At 52.4% G+C, this 18,253-nt stretch overlaps 1 protein-coding gene across 2 annotated transcripts in view; it reads left to right on the top strand.

The window, feature by feature from the left end:
- The window catches only part of Scube1 (signal peptide, CUB domain and EGF like domain containing 1), a 114,275-nt gene that overhangs the window by 60,698 nt on the left and 35,324 nt on the right, over positions 1-18,253 (top strand). The window contains exons 5-7 of one of the 2 annotated variants that reach the window (XM_028788724.1): positions 3,129-3,254; positions 7,615-7,731; positions 10,135-10,224. In XM_028788724.1, the coding sequence (XP_028644557.1) occupies positions 3,129-3,254; positions 7,615-7,731; positions 10,135-10,224 (333 nt within the window). The remainder of the gene's footprint in view (positions 1-3,128; positions 3,255-7,614; positions 7,732-10,134; positions 10,225-18,253) is intronic. The other variant, XM_028788725.1, reaches the window with a different exon arrangement.

The raw sequence follows: 18,253 nt of genomic DNA, 5'->3' as shown, positions 1-18,253 counted from the left end.
ACAAGCAGGCTTTCTCTGAACTTGGTACATGTGGCTCCCAGACCTACACCTAGGGAGGCGTGTTGAAAACCTTGTGAATTGCAGCCCTCTCAGGAGCAGACGTGGCCCAGGTAGAGAGCTGCAGGAGGACAGATAAGCAAGGCCTACAGTCCTGAGTCACAGAAGCTATGCTAGGCCACCCCACCTGGGCCCTGGGCCTGGCGCTGAGCATGCATGGCCTCAGAGTGAGTCTTTGGAACCTATGCTTGGGAGGTACATAGGCTGGCGGGGTAACCATCTACAGCCAAAGTTGCCATAGCAGCCAGGCCGAGGCCATGGAGGCTGGGGAACAGCTTCCAATCTGGAGTTAGAACCACATTCACGAGACAAGAATGGCTGGTGCCTCGTGTATCGTGTGCCTATTGCAAACTCATGCCTCTTGGGCTTGCCTCTCAGGCTTGCAGTCTCCTTGACTCAGAAAATTGAGGTTTTGGTGAAAATCATTGTGTTTGCGCGTGGTTTTAAGTTGTAACTTTTAAATACAACAAAGATTATAACTGTACGGCTTGGTATGGGAGCCTGAGAGAAGAGACTAAGCTCAGGAACCTTGGCTTTGCCTCAAGGTTACAGTGGGGGACTTTCACACGTGTGTGCTAGCCATGCACATACACACACACACACACACACACCAGTTGTGGAGCAAACTAAGAGGAAAGTTTTGGAATCTTCTGGCTGCACCCTTGAGGCCAGCTCTGCGGCTCCCTTGTCCCTTCCTGCGGCCACACTGCTGACCATCGGCTGCAGCAATCACAGTGGTGTTAGACCATCGCCCCCGAGTCCCTCCAGGGTGTGACCCCTTGGCTCATGCCTGTACACTTGAAAGGAGAGACTCGATGACAACAGAGCCTCAAAGGAGAAGGCATGGCAGTTTCTAAAGTGTGGCAGTCTGTGATCCAGGGCTCAGGGATACATCAGCTCCCCTGGGACAAATCCATGGCTGCCTGCTGACGTGTGGGGCTTCTCAGAAGTTGCAATTCTTTGACTAGAAATGGAAATTTAGTCTCCCTTTCTTCACCTCAAACAAGCTGAGCTAAATAGAGCCTTTGGATTCTTCCCTACCTAGAAAGATAAACTAGGTATGTTGAGGCTTTGATCTGGGCTAGCTCTGCAACTTCATTATGGTCTGAGGGTAATCTGGGGGTCAAGAGGCTCTATGAAGTCAATGGACTCAGACATAGCCTTAGGAAGTCATTTATGGAAGACGGGAGGAAGAAACCAGGAAGGAGAAGCTAGGGGATACCACAGGCAGTATGGGATTGTGGACCTTGGGAGGATGTACATGGGGACAGGGGACCAATGGTTGGGTCACAGCTGAGCCACTGGAGAGCTATAGAAGCAGCCACATTAGCAAGGCATAAGTGTGACCTAGGCTGTGAGCTGCCCGATGCCAGCTCTCATCATAAGTCAGGGAGAATGCTCGGTAGCCAGGCTGTTGCCAGGCAGGGCATCCCTGGAAACTAAAAGTGTTTGCATGGCCAAGGAAGCTCCTATCCTGAAGCCACCTCTGAATCTACCTGCTAGCACCCATCAGGCAGTTCCCTCCCTCAGACCTGCAGGAGCAGGCCAGGGTCCGCAGAGGTATTTGGCCTGTTGAATGCCAGCCAAGCACTGGGCATCTTCTTGGCTGTGGTGAATGTTTGTACCTAATCCTTAAGGATGAAGATATCAGTGTCATGCATGTTTACAGGTGAGGCTCGGAGACATGAAAGCACACAGCTTATGGGGAAGCCAGACTAATGCCCATACCTCCTTGAGCCCACGGGAACTTTCTAATGATGCTGCATGCCAGAATTGGCTCATATTGGCCCAAGAGCAATCCTGGTTAGTGGTGACCAGCTGAGGTGTGAGTGAATGTCTAGAAAGTAGGTTGTGGTCACAGGTCACCTCCCTCCCAGTGGCTATTGAACAGGGGCCATCATGCTTCTGTCACCGCCATCAGGCTTGGGTGCTGTTGGAAATTGAGGAGAGGAAAGGCGTGGTGTGACTTCCTTTGGTGCATTGGGTATTTTGCCGGTCTGTCATGGGTCAGTAGGTCAGTCTATCTCTGCACTGGTATAGCAACTTGGCTTGAACTGATGCGCAAATCAAAGGGAGGGAGAAGAAGAGAGCATGATAAGTCAGGTATTGAACAGAAGCTGTAGTTCATTTCCATCTGTGAATTAACTTTAGACTACCTTTTTTTTTTTTTTCTTACCTTTATCATGGTGCTGGGAAAGAAGCCATGACTGCCACCAGCATGCTAGCCAAAGCACTCTGCTGCTGAGCTGTACTTCAGACCAAGACTTTTTTGGTCTATGTCATAACCACCAGAGACTTGTCCTTTGAAACATGTCTGAGTTACTAATGGCCCATGTACAGCCCACAGGGTCACAATTACACTCTCTTCCCCTTGTACAAGGATCCAGTGTGGTCCCTGAGGAAGAGAGGTTACCACCTCAGGGGTTTCCTCCCTCTCCCAGACAGCTTCATTCACTGAGTTCTCTCAGCTGGAGGTGACTGATGTCACCTGATGGTCCCAGAGCCGGTGGGCAGCACACAGTGGCTCTCTGCCCTCTGATCTGCCTGTGGCCTCTTGATGGGCTTGTGACCTACAACCCCTCACTGGACCCTTGACCTCATAAATTCTGGAGACTCCTCACAAATCACCAAGAAGATAAACATAACTGGGGTCATCATGAGGAGGTTCAAGGCACTCCAGGCTGACAGGGAGGAGACAGAGCTTACTTAGTGGATGCAAAGGTATCATGGACCCATTGGTGGCTGAGGAGAATCCAAACGGTCCTGACTGATGTTACACACTTAACCCTGCAATCCGATGTCAGGCAGGAGCTGAGCCTATGGGCTCGGAGAAGTCATTTAGACTGTACCACAAAAGACCCAGGCACTGTGACAGAACACACCTGTGGCTGAGTGTGTCTGTGCACACACACACACACACACACACACACATGTGAGTGCTGCCTGCAGTAGCTGACCAAACACATCCACCATTGCACTGGGGCACTACAAGTCATCACTCCACCACCTGAGGCTTTCTCTCTTCTGCTTTGCTGGTCTCCAACCTCTGTCTTGTCTGTCTCTCTTCTCAGAGGGTATGAACTGCATGAACAAAGACCATGGCTGTGCCCACATCTGCCGGGAGACGCCCAAAGGTGGGGTAGCCTGTGACTGCAGGCCCGGCTTTGACCTTGCCCAAAACCAGAAGGACTGCACACGTAGGTAGACGGAGGCAAATGGGTCAGACACCCCCACGCGTCTCCTACCATTGTTTTGTGGCAGTGGGTCTGTCCAGGGTGTTGGACATTGGTCAGGGAGAGATCTCAGCAGCCCAGGGTAGGTGGAGGACGGGTCTGCTGAGAGGCTTGGGGAAACTACAGGGATGGGTCATGACTTCCCAGTTTGGAGCTTTCTATACCGGGTATGACACCATCAGCACAGCCCCAGACATTGGCTTGGACCATCTATAGGACCCTGAAGTCGGACTCTCCTGTGGGGGAGGGGGATTATGGTTCAGAATTTTTAAAGCCCCACTGTGTCTATCAGCCTGAACAGTCTTAGGTGACAGAAGAGTATAAAGAAGTAAAAGAGGGTGGGTGACGGGGGATGGGGGGGGGGGGTTGGATGGGAGGAAGTGGACCTGGTGCTGACAGTTTTCCAGGTTCTAAGGTCAGGACCCAAATAGCTCAGATCCTAGAGTGCTTGCCTTGTCTGGGTTCCGTCCCCAGCACCATATAAATTAGGCCTGGTGGTGCATACCTGTAACTCCAGCACTTGAGGGGTAGAGACAGGAGGAGAATTCAAAGTCACCTTCAGCTATATAAAGAGCTTGGTGCCAGTCTGTGCTACATGAGACTCTGACTCAAAAACAATAAATAAGTAAATAAATAAATAAAATAGCAGAACTCAGGGGCCTTCCGCAGGGCCGAGCACAACCATGAGCCCCACATCTGAAGAAAGCAATAGGCCAGAGGTACCATTTCAAGGCCTGTTCACCTGCCTGGAGGAGACCTGTCCCAGGACCCAACATAACACAGTCTCCTTTCATTGAGAATTCTGTGGGGACAGGGTTACACTGTGTCCCAGAACTTACTATTTAGACCAGGCTGGCCAGGAAATCAGAGATCCATCTGCTTCTGCCTCCAGAGTGCTAGGATTACACACCCATCCCTAGTCCAACCTCTTAACATGGGCATCCAGCCCTTGAGTAGGAATGGAATTAGGAAAGGAAACAGGAGCTTAAGACATTCAAAGGCTCCCAGAGCGTCTGATGCAACACACCTTGCCAACAGCTTTGTAGAAAGGCAATGGGCTGCAGGCTCACTGGCCATGGGGATACCCAGGCTGGTTTTATTCTGGATGTGCCGAAGACTGAGGGAGCTTCAGAAACTACCTCCAACTCAGCGGAACCAGGTTTCTTCAGTCTCCTGCTAGGATACAGAAACAGGCCAGAGGAGGCTGCTTCTGATTCCTGAAGGATGTGCTCCCGACCACCTGGGCTTCAGCTTCTGAGCTGACTGACACCACTATAAAGGCCACAGCTTTCCTTTATTCCTCCACTCTGGGCAGAAGCCAGGTGGACCACCATCCCCGTCTACTGTAACTCTCTAGGCTCACCTTCTCCTAACAGTTGCCAAGGCCCTGGGGACCCATGAACACCTGCTGTTCTCCTTGTCCCCAGGGGCTCATGCTTCAGCCTCCTATGCTATCTACCCATCTCCCAAAACGAAGACACTTTCATCTCCACCGTTTTGTGAACTTTTCCTACAGACATGTGAACAAGCACCTGCTCGCCCTAGATACCGATAGACAGGAGTATGATTCCACCCGACTCCAACTTGGAGAGCCAGTGAGTTTAGTGGACTTATTTACAAAGCATGGGTGACCTCAAGGCAGTCACACCACCAGAAGGTCTCGTGGCCGCATGGATGATGACATCTCCACAGCCATAGACAGGAGCCCCACCCCCAAACCTCCATCCTTCAACCTTCCATGTTCTATGTGTTCCATCACCGCCTCAGACCACATGCGGCTGGGGCAGAAATCACAAACATCTGTTCTGATGAAGAAGATAATTGCTCTCATATTCAAGGATAACATTCGACAACATCTGCCGATGGTCAGGATGTGGGCCAGTCTTTCTCATTACTCCCAGCTGTTTCCCATGGAACAGCAAAGACACGCATGCTGGCTGTCACCAAGGCAGGCTGGGCCCTGGCCTGGCCCCACCGATGGATTCTTCCAACTTCAAAGAAAACGATGGCTACCTGGCCACTTTCAGAGCAGATGGAGCTGACTCCACCTCTCCCAGTCCTTGTTCTAGGTAAGGACAGGAGTGGGCACAGGCTGCAGACAAGCACAGTCTCTAAAGACTTGCTCCGTGCCAACACTAGAAAGAGGGCTGCTGTGAGCCCACTGGACCAGTCTACCGCTGTAATCCAGCTGAGACAAGGGCCACAGAAGAAGGCTTATTTATTCACAAGACTCCTCTGGGTATCCAGCTTGACTGGAAGGACTGGAGATAAGCCAGAGTCTATGGAAAGCTAAGACTCCTATTCTAGTCACCACAGGGTCGGGAAAGGGCTAAGCCCAGGCTAGAACATGTCCTGGTCCATGGATCCCCCCCCCCATACCCTTCCTGAAAAGGTACAGAAAGCCTAATTCTAAGGAGCTGGGACAAGCCCTATGGCCTCTCTGGAAGGCGGGACCCAGGAGGTCTGACTTTGGTTCCTTCTGAGTGTGAGGCATGGTTAAAGATGACTTGGAAAAACAAAAAAGCTGGGTAGTGGTATATATCTTTAATCCCAGCATTCAGGAGGCAGAGGAAAGTGAATCCCAGTGACTACAGGGCTCCATACCCTGATCCCTTAACCCTCCAGAGTCTAGGGTCTTTTTCAGAGATGAGGGCCATTCCTTTATCCACCTCGATCTTTCCAGAGCCCTTATGCAGAGCTGGAGAGGAACTGTCTGTGGTTCTCTTGATGCCTTGTTCCAAGATCCCCCTGTGGCCATTCTGAAGAGAATTCTCAGTTAAAAACAAAACAACAAAACAAAAAACAAAAACATGATGTCCTATCCCCTGGGAACCCTGGGCTTCTGTCCCCATGTGGGAACGCTGGGCTGGGGAAACTTGGAGCCTGTCACCACCATCCCTAAGTAAAGAAAGGACAGGCTTGATCGAGGAGATCCTGTGGGCCATCTGACTTCCCTGGAAGTTGGGTCAAGAGTAGGACACCACCAAGAGGCTGCAGCTGCTGAAGACTGTGAGATGCCAGACAGATGCCCGCCCTTGTCCACCCATTCTCATCTTAGCCCTACCTGCTATGGAGACTATTTGTCCAAGGTCTAGGGCCAATGGCTCTTGGGACAAGTGACCCCAGAGAATCATGATAATTCCTTCCTAAGAAGAAATGTGACTGCAGACGTCCGTTCTGCCGTGTGTAGAAGGAAGCCATTCCCATGACATCACTCCCAGTGACTTCTCTCCCTTACCAGCCATCTGAATGGATCTACTTAATAGGCATGACTAACTCAAACTCTCAGATCTGGAGTTCGATGCTCCTCTAATCAGGCCTGCCTCAGACTGACTTCCTCAGTGGATAGTGCATGTAGATAGAATATGGGCAACCAGTCAAGGTCTCTATGAGATATGCTGTCTGGCACTCAGGTGACAGCCATCTTGGCCACCTCAAATAATTAAGCAGAGTCTCCAAGAGTCCCTGGGAGAGATCTGACTTAGATCCTTGTCCTCTTCTGGTGGTCTCCCTCCCCCTAGACAGTGGCAGTCTTCATTTAAATAAACTTGAACTTAGCACTTTTCTACCTCAGACTGGCTCCTTGCTCAGTCCCTTTTCCATGGATGCAGGCTGCTGCTGCTGCTGCTGGGGTACCTCTGGGCTGCAGGGCCCTAGGTCCTCCAGCCATGGGCATCACTGACCACATAATGTAGGTCGTTCTCAGCACACACACCAGATGACATTAATTTGCTTAAGTCCTGTCGATCTGGGCATTGCTGAGTTCCAGGGTCAGGGATGAGGGAACAGAGCTTGAGATATCTCACAACTAGGGCCGAGAGAGAGAGAGAGAGAGAGAGAGAGAGAGAGAGAGAGAGAGAGAGAGAGAGAGAGATCCATAGGAACAGCCCTCTACCTGTGCCAAGACATAGGCAGTGGAGAGAGAGTGGATAGATAGTAAGAGCTAAGAAAATGAATATCACTTTGAACCATGTCTGTCATCTCCCCTACAACTGACCCTGTGTGTCCTGATGTTGTTAATGAGACTGACGGGGTTAGAGTGTCTTGCATGTGTACTAGCCTCTCCCTTTATCCCATGTGAGGTCCAGAGTCTACTCTTGGGCCCTCCCCACTCACCTCCAGAGATTAGCGTTCCTACTTGACACCCTGAAGGGGTTCAGGGACAGAGATGCATCACTGCTACCCTCTATCTTCAAAATGCTCTTCCCTGGCTGCCTTAAACTTTTACATCACCGCCCCCCAAAATATAGCCAGTGCCTGTAAACTAACAATGTCTGTTGTTGTTCTGTTTATACACACGTGTATACACTTTGGGACTAACTAGTAACCTGTAACTATGGAAACGGAGGCTGTCAGCACAGCTGCGAGGACACGGACACGGGCCCCATGTGTGGCTGCCACCAGAAGTACGCCCTACATGCTGACGGTCGGACGTGCATCGGTAAGTAGGCACTGTAACCTGGTACCACTTTGTGCCATACTGCCCCTGCAGGTACCTTGTGTGGTCCCCCAGTCCTGGAGGAAACAGAAGGCAGACAAGAAGAGGAAGCACCCACAAGGCCAATGGGCATGGCAGGCATCCCAAGGGCAGCTTCTATGAGGATTTGTCTTGGGTCCCTTTTTCCCATGGGAACAAGTTCCCTGGGGACATCTAGGTTGGGTCTCCCTATTGTCTGCTTCAGCTTGGGTGTATCGTCTGTCCCTAATGCACTGGAATTTTCTGATGTGGAAAACCCTTGGCAGCCGCATTGGGTCTTTGTAAGCACTTGTAGGTCTGGGCGCTGTTGGTAGCCATGTGGAAACTGAGTTTCCTAGCACATGGCTCACTGTGAGGGTAGAGGTATGCACCCTGCGTGGGACGTGCGTGCTTGGGACTGCTTTTCATTCTGAGCTGGCCTGCTCTCCCTTGGACTTCCTCACCCTCCCTAAGTCCCTTCTCCTCAGCAACGTTCCTGTCCTATCACCTGCTTGCTCCCTGGAGTCCTGAGTGAGACTCAGCCACTTCCTTCTTCCAGGCCATGTTCCCAAGGGCAGCTTGAACATTTGTGGTTATTTTGTGCAATGATTACTAATAACGTTTTTTTCCTCCTGTTCAAAAATACTAGCAAGATTTTTTTTTAAACTAAGAGAAAAGAATTTAGGCTTTGGAACCAAATAACTGCTTGTTGGGACCCAACATGAGTTGGTGGGAATCATGCTTGATTCTTCTTTGAAGAGGCCCCATTTCTTATGGTCAACTTGAGGGGTGTTTCTTGAGGGGCTTTTGAGTGACAGAAAGGTGTTGGGTGAACCCATGTATGTATCCATGTCCCAAAGCTGCTGTCTTAGCCCTTCCCCTGTCGCTGCTCCTTGGTGTCTTGGAAAGCTGGGTGCTAGGCTGGGAAGGGATCCCAGGCTATCCCTTCTGTGGTTGGGGCTGTCCTGCTGCCTGTGGTGGCTCTCCCCTCCTCTGTGTGGTCTCTTCTCTCAGACAGCCATCCTTGATTTCGTTTTACCTCATTCCCGCTGCTTCTCTTGTGATGGTCCCTGATTGCCTGTCTTGTCTGACAACTGACATTCATTAATCATTTCTCAGAGCCAAAAGCCAAAACCAAACCAACCAATCAAAAAATAATAATTAAAAGCCAAAGCAGGTCTCAGACCAGTGTCTCTATTGCAGCCTGATCCCATCTAGAGTGTCCTGCCCTCTGACCTCTCCCCCGCCGCTGTCCTGCCCCAGATCTCCCTTGAGCCACCCCAGTCTCCCTTCTGTCTCGTCTGTCCCATTTCCCCATGTCCAGTCGAGCCTGCCCTGCAGCCACTGGAAAAGCACAGACAGCTGCTGGGGAGATGAACTCCAGCCTGGGTCTAACCCTTCTTGCCTGTGTCTTACTCACTCACCCCCCATCTCTTCTTATTTTTATTTTTTTAATGTCTGCTGCATGTGACAGTCCCTGCTTGAATCTCTTTCCCCAAGCCCCATACTTCCTGTCCATCCCCTCTTGTTAGAAACCATCCTCCCACCCAGCTCCAGCCACTGTGGTTTCAACTCCTGGCCAGGATGAGAAACCTCCTGTCCCGCTTTGCTCCCTGTCACCAGGCCCAGCAAAGCATCTTGGCACAGCTTTGTGCCCAGTGGCTGGAAGCTCCCTGGCTGGCCCGAGCCGTTTCCCTCCCGCACGCTCCAAAAATGACGGCTCCTTCTCTGCAGCCCCCTTGTCAAGCACTTGAATGCTTACCTCTGCTCCTCTAGACAAGCAGGCAACCAGTGCTGCCCAGATCCCTGGATTTTCTGTCTGTCCAATGGGATCCAGCGTTCCGTGTGTATGTATGTGTATGTTTCTCTGTGAGTTTTGTTCTTAATTTTTGCATGAGTGGCAGCATCCTCGTAACAGAGCATCTGCTGTCGCAGGAATATCCATCACCAGATTTCGCAAACCTGTCCCTTCGTCCTGTGCTTCGTGTCATATGTGCTCGAGCCACAGGGACCTGTAACTGCCTCTCTCTGTGAGCCTATGGCATGCTGTCTGCTTCCGTGTCCTCCACACGGGGTTCCTGCTCTGACCTCAGCTGCCCACCCTGCCTGTCTGCACATGGGCCCCGTGTGCCTGCTGTGTCCAGGTCTGTGTCTTGGCCACCTCCTTTGCCTGCATGCCATCCCTCCCACCCTCGCTGCCTCTCTGCTTTACCCTGAGCACACCCGCCTGGAAGTTCCTGGGATTAGCCCTTGGCGAGGGCACCGCGCTGGCCCGGCATGCTGTGTTGGCTTTGTGTGCGCCACGCCAAGAGGCTGACTGTCTTGGGCCGCGGGAAGTGGGCTCTCATTAACCACTGGCTCCGTGTTTGTCCCTTACTTGTGTTCTAGAGAAGGATGAGGCTGCAATTGAGCGCTCTCAGTTCAATGCCACGTCAGTAGCTGATGTGGACAAGCGGGTGAAACGGCGGCTCCTCATGGGTAACACTTTTCTTCCACTTCCTTTGTTCTCCCTGCCCTTTTGGGTGTGTGGGTAAGTGTGAATGAACGCTGGCCTGGGGGGGTCCCGGCATGCACTCACATGTGACACGCCAGCTTCGGGGAGTGTGAGAGCCTGGGCACTGGTGTGAGTGTACAGACGCTGGCGGGGAGGTGTGCTTCTGTGTGAGCATGTCCATGTGCTAGCGTGTGGGTGAGTGTAAGCATGAGGATGTGTGTCTGTCTGTGTGTGCCGAGTGGGGTCTTCGTGTGTTGTGTGTGAAGGCGGGGAGGCCTCACTGCAGATGGAAACTCGTTTTCCTTTTTAAAATAGTGTGCTCTCCATCAAACACTTTGATTTCTTTGTTTGCATAATGTAGCAAAGAACCCTGCACCGGTGCCTAGTGGCCTGAGTGCATGAACCTCCACTGCTCACGTAGTGAGCCAACATGAATGTTAGGGTCCGAGGGCCAGCATGCCACACTGAGACTCTGGGACCCTGGTGGGAGGGATTCTAAGCAGCATGGAACTCTGACCCTACTCTCAGGTGACCTGCTGGCCAGGCTGCTTCTAGACTAGCTCAAGGAGAAAGAGATGGAGAAGGACCACTCTTGACACAGGGTCCCACCTCTGCATTCCCCCATCCATCAGTAAGTCCCTGTTCTAAGTAGCTGGCTTGTAGGCCGTGCCAGCTTCCTGTACTCCCTGTGTTTAGTACAGCCTCCAGGGTTGTCACAACCTACTCCGTGGTACTGTGAGCCTCATATAAACTCTTCCAGCTGTAGGACTGGGTAGATGAGTCTTTGTTTTTCAGCGAAGGAAACTGAAACTCCCTTGCTTGCCCCAGGTCACTCAGTACCCTACACAGCTGAGCACCCTTCGGGATCATGGCCATGTGGGTCCTGGAGATCAGAGCATGAAGGTCTTAGAAAGGTCACCTCATTTTGTAATACTAGTGTGGAGGCCCCAGCTGGAAAGCACATGGCTTCTCAGAACTTCTCTCTGAAAGACACCCCTATGAAAAGAGGATGGTCTAGAACCCCAGACTAGCTAGTACCAACCCCCAGTGAGGCAGGGCAGCTCCCAGGTGAATAGTAGAGGTAACCACCCTGTTTTGTTTCGTGCTTGTCAGAACATACTTGGGCATCATATTCAGAGACAAGCCATGTGTGGAAAGACAGACAGACAGGGAGGGGAGATAGAATTGAGTCAAGCAGACTGTGTTGGTCTCAGAGAGGGAGCAATAGCACACTGCCTTGGGAGAGTCTGAGGCTGGAGGTGGCTTGGGCCTCTGAGATTCCAGGGTAAGAGGGAGAGAGGGCAGGTCAAGGGGAAGCACCTGGCAGCAGGAGAGGAAGATGAGAGACAGGAAATTCCACGACAGGCCAGGTCCCGGGCCACCTGGCTCCTTAGGTTGTGTACTGACCCCTGTACTGACCAGCTTCCTCCAGAGGACAGGGTGAAGGTGTGGTAAGGCAGGCCGGGATACTACGTACTCAGGGTTCACTAGAGTGAAGACCAACATGTCCTGTTGTCATAAACCTGCCAAGATGACCCCACGGTTCCAGCTTAGAATTATTATGGATGGGGTTTATTTGAGGAGTGGGGAAAGCAAGAGGCAGAAGGTGCACCCCTCAGGAAGAGGTGGCGAGGGAAGAGCTCTGCCCCCCTACTTCCCACCTTGTCTCTCCCTCTGGCCTTCTGCACTCCCTACACATCTAGAGCAAGTGGATTCTCAGGCCGAGAGAGCCCTCCTTCCCAATGGGAGCCCAGATTCACACATCACTCGGGCAGTGGCTTCTAGTCATGGGCTCCACAAAAGATATGCAGGATTGAGACCGCATCTCCCACCCTAACTGTCAGAGCTGGGAACTTTCCAAGAGAGACTCTGTGCCCTGACCCCAGAGGCCATGTCCCTTAGATGCCTACAAGTCAGTTATCACTCTCATGGGTGTGAACCAGAGCCAGGACACACACAAATCCAGAGGATGTGACACAGAGGTAAATAAAGCATGTCAGTCTCCGAGCCCCTCAGCTCCTCGGGACCTGCTACTCTTTGCCCAAGCTGTTATTTTGATTGCAAGGCTCCCAGTTTAGAGACTCGAAGTGACCCAGCCTTGATTCAGGCCTACAGCATCACTCATGTGAAGGTGCTGGCTCAGAGCCCCACTCCTGTCAGCACCAGGCAGGACAGGAAAGGCCAACTGATCCTGGTGATAACCATATAGTAGAATGATGGTACAGTGGTTTCTCAGGACAGAGATGGCTCCATTCCTGGTGAGACAGCAGGGTGCTACCCCATTGGTTGGGAGAAAGCTCCAATGTGGCCATCCTTATCCTTCTTGGGAGAGAGAAACTTTCAGAGAACTGGGAGGAGCTAGGGTCCATTCAGACCAAACAGTTTAAGGAGGCCTCCCAGCACAGGCCCTTAACACAATCCTGTCAGCAACGGCCTTTGTGTCTTATGGGTTCTGAGTTATAACAGACGGTCCAGCCAATGCTGAGGACCCTCTGCTAAGGCACAGCCCACAGTGGTCCTCTCATCAATCCAATCCAGGACTCCCAGTCTTCCTGTCCACAGTAGAAGCTCCAAAGCCAGACCTGCACATGTGAGACACACTAGGCAGTGTGAGCTATGCCTTCCCTCAGTTCTTGCAGTGGTACCCACCTTGCATCACAACCTAGTGTCTTCAGTCCCTCTGCCCAAACCTTCCCTCCTCCACAGGGATGCTGCTTCCTTGGATCCCCACAACCGCAGAGGCATCTGTCCCACATCACGCGTGCAGACCCTACGTCCTGAGAAGGGAGGGGAACACAGTTCCTGCAGACACCAAATCCAAAGCCAGTCACCAGTCACTGAGCAGACTCGAAGCTCAGCAGGTGTCCAGGCTCCGTCTAGTCTGTTCTCCCAAAGGCACCAAGGAGCAGAACCTACAGCCAGCCAGTGGGGGTCTGCAGGAGCGCTCAGGAGTGCAGGATGCCTGTCCCCAGGGCAGTGACCAACCCCAGCCTTGCACTCTGCCCAGGCCTCACTGAGAACTGGACTGACATGGTCGAGGGATAAGGACCCAGAGTGGGGAGCTCAGAAACTTCTCCCCTGCACTGTCCTAGCAGACTCTGCACCTCTCACCCAACCCTTTCAGGCCCACATTTCTCTGCTTCCTCTTGGAGTCTCTCCAGGAATGGATGCTCAGTACTTACAGATGTCAGAGTAAATAGGACACTGACTAGTCTGAGGGGAGTGTCTTAGGTTTACAAGGACAGAAGTCCCCACAAAGCCTTACCTATCCCTCGGTTCCTGAAAGGCCCTCTTCATAAATGTTCCCACTGATGGCCAGAATTTAGGTCCAGCCCAGTGTCCACGATTCTTCCCATCAGCAACCAGTGTGTAGGCATGGCCCAGAGGTGCCTAGATCTGGAGGAGAGGTGGAGCCAACCTACAAGGCCCCAGGGAGCCACATCTGCCAGGAATGTCTCTTAGCTCTCTCGGAGACATATTTGCACTTGGAGTTGTACATTGCATACCCACGAGAGCTGTCAGGAAGACGATATAAGCACATGGGAAAAGTGGCTAGCACAGGGCAGCTTTTGACAGTGCCAGCTGTTGGCATAGGTAGCAGGAGTACAAGCCCAAGAGCAAGGGGCGGCTCCAGGCAAGGTGAAGCCAGCGCTGCCCTTGGTTCTGCCCTGTCCTCCCCCAGCCCTGTCTCCCAGTTTCTGTCTCTGCCCTCCCACTCTCCCACTTCCCCCACCAAGGCCTCTAGTGCCTGAGCAAGCAGCTGAGCTGGGGGTGAGGGTAGCTTCATTTGTGGGCATGTCCTGCTGGGAGGAGATTCCTGGTGCAGCCTTCTCCAGCGAGCCTGATGTCCCCATGAATAGATGTCCCACATTTACCCCACCAGCCTCAAAGGAGCTGGAGGTTGAAGATTGTGGTAGGCAGGACAGCACCCCAAGGTCTGCTGCATTGCGAAAGGTCCAGGAAGGGAAAGGAGAGCTGGAAAACCGTGGGGTAGGGAAACTAAAGATGACAATGGCTAATCCTTAGAGGGGCCACACTGCCACACTGTCTCGAGCCTCTTGACTCCAGCTTTGGATGCTCGCTCCCTGCTGGCAACTACATACCTGCTCCTCATTTTCCCAGCCCCACACCCCACTCATCTGGATGGCCACTGTCTCTCTGGGTATACCCTCTTCCTGTCCTGGGCTCCCTGCCTCAGCGGGTCACATCCTTATCACTACCCAGTGCCATACCTAGGACAGTTCCGTCTGGCAAGGCTACCTCCAGCTCTCATGTCCCATTCACACTTCCTCAGTACAGCTCTGTGTCACCTGTGTGCCCCTTCTGTGCTCACAGGACCTCACCACCCACAGAACCCCAGAGACAGCACAGGTGAAAAGGATCAGGTGACCAAGCTACACCCACCTTCTAGACTGACCCCACGTGTGGCTAGTCCGTTCCCTCTCTTGGTTCGGTCAGCATACATCTGAGGCTGACAGGAGTTAGTGGCGATTTGGCTGTCAAGTTGTAGGATGGATAGAGGTGTGCAGTCCTGGCATAGTTACCAAAGAAAAGAGGAACAGGACCTCTGGCTGACCTCAGATAAAGAAACTGAGACTTGAAAGATAGAAGCCACACAAAGCTGCAGAGACAGCACTTCTGGCCTGGAGACCAAGCCCTGCTAGAGGACCCTCTGCTGTCTAGCAGCCAGCTCAGGGATAGCATAGCTCATAGTGATAGCATAGCTCAGAGATAGTGAGCCTCATAGACGGAAGGCAAGCTACCTTGGGCCCTCTTCTCCCAATTCTCATGTTCCACCTGTCATCATGGGCCCAGGCTCCTTTGACACACTGATGTTTCTTGACCTCGACCCTCTCAGGGTATACCCTCTTCCTGCCTGGGCCCATGGCTGTTTCTCACTACCCCAACACACTTCCTCTCCCTAGAGACCCAGCCTCCTCCCTGTCTCTCACCTCACTAGTGCTTAGCTGCAGGCACAGCCATCTTCCCTGGGACAACCCATACCTCTTTCCTCAGCTCCTCGCTCCTCAGGATTTGACCCATGTACCCCCCAAACCTTCTGAAATGTGACCTCAGAGCCCTCTACCACTAACTACGCTGCCCATCCCTGACTCCTGACGGTTCTGCTAACCGAGTCCCAGCTATGTATCTACATGCCGCAAATGGAAGGTGCCAGAAAACACCACTCAATATAGAGTGGTCTTCTCTCTTGTAGAAACAGACCAACCCACGAAGCTCTCTCCCAGCCTACCTCCCTGGAAAGGACATGGCCTGTTCCCCCACCTCCAGCTTCTTAGGTGGCTTTCTGAGTATCTCTAGCCAAGTCCCCGTGAACTGAGCATTTGGGCCAGGGTAAGCGGTCAGCCTCTCAGGTCTCTCTCAAGCAGGGTTCCAAGACTGACATGGGCAAAGTAGCAGGAGTTGAGAGGTGTTGGGGGAAGGACTTCAGGTTTCTCCAAGATGGAGCTTGTTGGTAAGGATGTGTAGCTGTTCTTACAGCATGGACCCCATGGTTAGACAGAAGTCCAACCTTGCCGCAGGGGTTCCTCCTTCCAGTTCATTTTGGCCCAGCTTCTGCAGTCAGATCTGGCCTCCATCTTGGCTTCCTGGACACCAGCCAGGGTCACCGCCCAGTCTTGAGCTTCGCTTGCCCTTTTGTTCAGGATAGGGTTGGAGCTGTGTTCCCAGCGGAGCCTGAAGGAGCCCTGTGTGCAATGTCTGGCCATGTGTAGCCCAGAACCCATGTTCACTTACAGGCCTCTCCTCAGTGTTCCCACTTTTCCAGACCTATGGATGCCAGCAGAGAATCAGTCCTGAGGCAGGTCCATGGTGAGGACAGAGTTCCAGGGCTTTGCCTAACCTTCGTCAGCTGTTACTGCTGAGCTGTGTAATTAAGCATGGGACTACCAAAGATCAGCCAGGAACTCATAATCTAGACCCTTCCAAGAAAGCAGTCTCTACCCGGAGGACCTCACAGGTTGGGAGAAAGGGTATGCTGCCTTTCACAGAGGCTCCCTTCAGACCCCGCACCCTGTCTGTTCTAGCCCAGGAGTCATTTTTTCTGGGGCAGCCATTGAAATCTGAACTAGGGCTTTCCCTTTGTTGAGCAGCCTCTTGGCTAACCACAGGTCCCTAGTGGCACACACAGTCCCTCCAGCCGGACACTGTGGCCCTGTCTGTCTGTACATGGGGCAGGCAAGGGCATGCGCAGTGGGTATTAGCTGCTGTTTATGGGGACTCTGCACAGAAGGGTCTGCACACTGCAGACCACTGTGACACTCACAGCCCAGAGGACACATAGGCAAAGGGCACAGACTCAGATATCCACCAACCATGTGACCTGGAAGAGTACAGACCCAGATGTTCACCAGCTGTGTGACCTGGCTGTGTTCTTCCCTGAGCCATGCACAAAGCAGATGTGACACTCCCACACACCTCCCCTCCTGTGAGCATCCTTCATCTTCTTGGAACTCTGAACCTCACAGCTAGAGTAAAAACAGGAAGGCCAGAATAGGTTTGTGTCTTGAAGCCCCTGTTCCTGCCTCCTGACTTAAGGGAAAGCCTCTGTTTTCACTTAGTAGAGTCAAGAAGCCTGTCTCCTTCAGGCTTTGCTCTCTCTCCTGGGTTTTCTGTCCACTAGCTCCTTCCAGTTGTCCTTCTGCAGACCTGTGGAGTCCCAAGTTGGATTATGAGTTCCCAACAACCATGTCAACACCCCAACCTCTCTAGGTTCAGGCAGCTCTTCTCTAGCATTCCCAGAATCCCTAGCGATGAGATCCCTTGGTGCTCCAGAAGATAGCACCTCTAATAATTTGTCTCCCTAAGGACTGTAGGATGGGCCCTGCATAGTCAGGCTACTACCAACAAAGGCCTCATTGGGCCTCACCACCAGCAGGCTATGCTAAGAAAACAAAGTCCACAGAGCACGAAACCTGCCTCTGAGGCCTGCTTGGACCCTCAAGCACAGGGCAGCACTAGTGTTACATGTAGGCAGTCTCTCCTGCTTCCCGAGAACCTAGTCCTGCACCTCCAAACCCCTCTATTTCATTACACGTTCTCCTGCCCTGCCCGACACGTGCATCCCACCACTCCCTGCTGAGTGACAGGACAGGGCATAGAGACCTTGCTCATTATACCCAACACAGTGACAGATACATGTCACATGACACTAATGACAGAGATGGACTTGAGATGCCCCCAGTGGAGACGGAGGAGAGACCGAATGTAACAACTACAGGGAGAGCAGCCTTTATCTCAGAGGGAGGGGGAGGGTCAGAGGTCAGTCAGTAGGTAGATGGAGAGAGCCAGTGGCCTGCACCTTAGCTGCTACAGCCAGTTCTAAGGCTGAAAGGCAGATGAGCCCACCCTGACTGAAGCCTAAGCAGATGCAACCAGGGCTTGAGGCAGCTCCCCATCAGGATGAAGTCTTCAAGGGATAGAGCCGATGCTGGGTGCTGGGCCCACAGGAAGAACCTCCCCATCCCCACCCCACCCCCACATACACCCCAGTCAGAGCCTCTGTTGTGAAGAAGACTACACTGTTGATAAGCCCTCAGTGAAGCCAGGCACATACAAGTGGAAACCAGTATTCTAGAGAGAAGAGTCAGGTCTTTGGCTAAAATCCTCCAGCTTGCAGGAGCTAAGTCTGGCATACTGGCCAATGGGTTGTCCCCAGCTCTTTGTCAGTCTGTCACAGAACTCTGCCCTGTTGGGCGTGAACCCTGGGGTCACTCTCCTCACCCCAGCTTCAGCCCTGCTCCCCCTGGCCAGGACAGACACGGAGTTGGACTCATCTCTCATGCCCTGTGTTACTCCTCAGGGACCTCCCAAGGCCCTGCTTGCTTGTCCCATCAATTAAGTAGGCGCCACCCCACCAAGCTGGGCCTGTGCGCATCACTGGGCAAAAGGGATAGCCAGGTATGGTTCTCCCTAAAGCCATATGGTGGATGAGGGGACAACCAAGCACATAATGTCATCTTTTTTTTTTTTTTTTTTTTTTTTTTTTTTTTTTTT

Source organism: Grammomys surdaster, unplaced genomic scaffold (genome assembly GCF_004785775.1).
Source record: "Grammomys surdaster isolate TR1022 unplaced genomic scaffold, NIH_TR_1.0 125767, whole genome shotgun sequence".
Classification (NCBI taxonomy): Eukaryota; Metazoa; Chordata; class Mammalia; order Rodentia; family Muridae; genus Grammomys; species Grammomys surdaster.
Note: the sequence above shows the minus strand (reverse complement) of the source record. Positions and strands in the feature narration are given on the sequence as shown.